The sequence below is a fragment of the Plectropomus leopardus genome, unplaced genomic scaffold (assembly GCF_008729295.1).
Source record: "Plectropomus leopardus isolate mb unplaced genomic scaffold, YSFRI_Pleo_2.0 unplaced_scaffold9728, whole genome shotgun sequence".
NCBI classification, from domain to species: domain Eukaryota; kingdom Metazoa; phylum Chordata; class Actinopteri; order Perciformes; family Serranidae; genus Plectropomus; species Plectropomus leopardus.
Genome location: NW_024704441.1, coordinates 1 through 2351, shown reverse-complemented (window position 1 = coordinate 2351; position 2351 = coordinate 1). Strand labels below are relative to the sequence as shown.

Here is a 2351-nt window from a genome sequence, read left to right as displayed (position 1 = left end):
TAAGCTCCACAGAAATGCTGATTTGATGTTTATCGAGATAAATATCGTTATCGACTGATATGAAAAAATTATCGTGATCAGACTTTTTTTCATATCGCCCGGTCCTACTTGTATCATTATCATTATTTTAAACGTCTGTCTTCTGAGTTTGACGTGATTAATCTGAACGTTTATATTTCTGTCCTTTGTGGTCGTGTCCAACAGTAACGAGGGGATGGATGAGTCCGAGCAGGAGCCAATCAGAGGCCTCGCTACACATCGGCCGAGCTACCCGACGTCTGACTCCGACAGCAGAGAGGAGGGACGGCCGCTCTTTAACGAGTCCCGACAACAAAGGTACGGACGAAAAACGGATCAAAGGAGCTCTTCAGCGAAAAGTGATTATCTGTTTGGCGTCTTTCTCCAAATGTATCATCGTCGTCCGCGTGCAGACTGGCTGATCCTTTTCTCATGTTTTGTTTTCGGGTCGTTTGTCTCATTCTAGTGAATGTGATATCTCAAAAACGTCATGTAGGGAGTTCATTTAAATTAGGCACAAACGTCCACCTGAACTCAACAATAAACCGATTCATTTGTTGGTGGTCAAAGGTCACTGTGACCTTTGACCCATCTCATTCTTGTGAACTTTACGTCTCAAAAAGGCCCAAAGGGAATTTCATCAAATTTGGCACAAACGTCCACTTGGGCTTGAGGATAAACTGCTCAGATTTTGGTGGTCAAAGGTCACTGTGACCTCAAAAACAGGTTTTTGGGCATAACTCAAGACTTTTCTCTGAACGTCCTGCGTCTTTCTGTCTCTCCTCGGCAGATATTTCCCTCCAAGAGGAACGAACCAGCGCTCACATCCTCGCCATTCACACAGCGGCCTTCTCCCCACACCTCCTCCACCGTTACGTCCCCTGCCCGTGGGACCCACTTTTAACCCGTATCGATGGACGCCTCCTCATCCTGAGTATCAGTGGAGACCTCCCCGCTCAGAGGAGAGGAGGTCCAGGTATTCTCCGCTGGAGCCGGACAGGAGGTCGTCCTCCCGCCTGCAGGAGGACAGACGGAGAGCGCCTCCTCTTCTCCCTCGTTACTCCGCACGCTGGACCAACGAGTCCAACGAGTCCAACGGCTACGACAGACGTGATGAGGAGTGGGGCTGTCCTCAAAGGAGACATCACTTCAGTGTCCTCTTCAGAGGACGCTGAACTACGCTGATGGTCACAGTTTGAGCCGCAACGTCCAAACAGAAGTTTACTGAAATTCAAAGAGCGTGTGAATGTCCAAGGCTGATCCTGTATCAGCGCTTTCTGTGGATCTGTGTCTGCACAAATAAAGCTGAAAAAAACAGAAACTGTCTTTTCTGAGTTCAGTCAGCTCAGCGTGCTGCAGCACCGCGCTGCTTAAAGGAAGAATTAACCCACCAAGTGACCCCTGATTCGGGATTTTATTGATTTATTGGGACCACGTTTATCAGCTTTGAACTATCGCAAAACATCGTCTCACAAACTCTGTTATCAAGTCAGACGTTTGGGCCGAAATAAAAATGTTTGCAAAAACTAACCAGCATATGCAGGAAGAGGGAAACGGCTTTAAATTAATGTATTTTAGATTTATTTTATTGCCAATTTATTTAAAAAAAAAAGTCTTGCAAACTTTCAAAATTTGTTTTTTTAATGTTGGCAATTTTTTCCATCAAGTTTCTAAAGCTATTTCTTTTTCTCATTATGTATTTATTTTGGCATTTTTTAAATTTTATTTATTTTTTTATTTCTGTTTTCTTTTTTCATTTTGGCCTTTTTTCCCTTTAAAAATGGCAATTTCTTTTTCTTTGTAAATGTTTGCTATTTAATCTCCTTTAAAAATTGTTGGCTACTTTTTTTCTGCCAAAAAAAAGGCAACTTTTCTTTTTATTATTTCTTTAAATATTGTTGTCTTTTTTTTCTTTAAAAGGTTTGGACACATTTTTCTTTGAAACGTTTTCTTTTAAAACATTTTCAGCGCTGTTTTTGTTCTTTACAAAATTAGGAACACTTTTTTTCTCTAACAATTTATTTTTTTAATTTTGGGTGAGAATTTCTAAATATTGTTCAAACATGATTTCATTAAAAAATGTTTTCTAAGAAATCCAGAAATTTAAAGATAAGTATGTTTTTTTCAGTTTTAAATGCCAAAAAAACATTTAAAGAAAAAAAAGATTTTCTTTTCTGAATTGCCAGAACTTAAAACGACAAAATGTTTGAAAGGAAATCTCCCAAAGCTGCGTACAAGTTTCCCCCCCAAACCCCCAAAAAACAGTCGTCTCTCCTCCGTGCTTATTATTATTATTTCACCATATTTTTCAGCTCAGCATTAATGGAGGAGAT

General features: G+C 40.2%; 1 protein-coding gene across 1 annotated transcript; it reads left to right on the top strand.

The window, feature by feature from the left end:
- The first annotated feature begins 175 nt into the window (after positions 1–175).
- Positions 176–1335, top strand: LOC121940883 (basic salivary proline-rich protein 4-like). Its single transcript, XM_042483564.1, has 2 exons — positions 176–336; positions 809–1335. Exons 1-2 carry the CDS (start codon positions 215–217, stop codon positions 1191–1193), a joined length of 507 nt encoding a protein of 168 aa, XP_042339498.1. The 5' UTR covers positions 176–214; the 3' UTR covers positions 1194–1335.
- The last annotated feature ends 1016 nt before the right edge of the window (positions 1336–2351 follow it).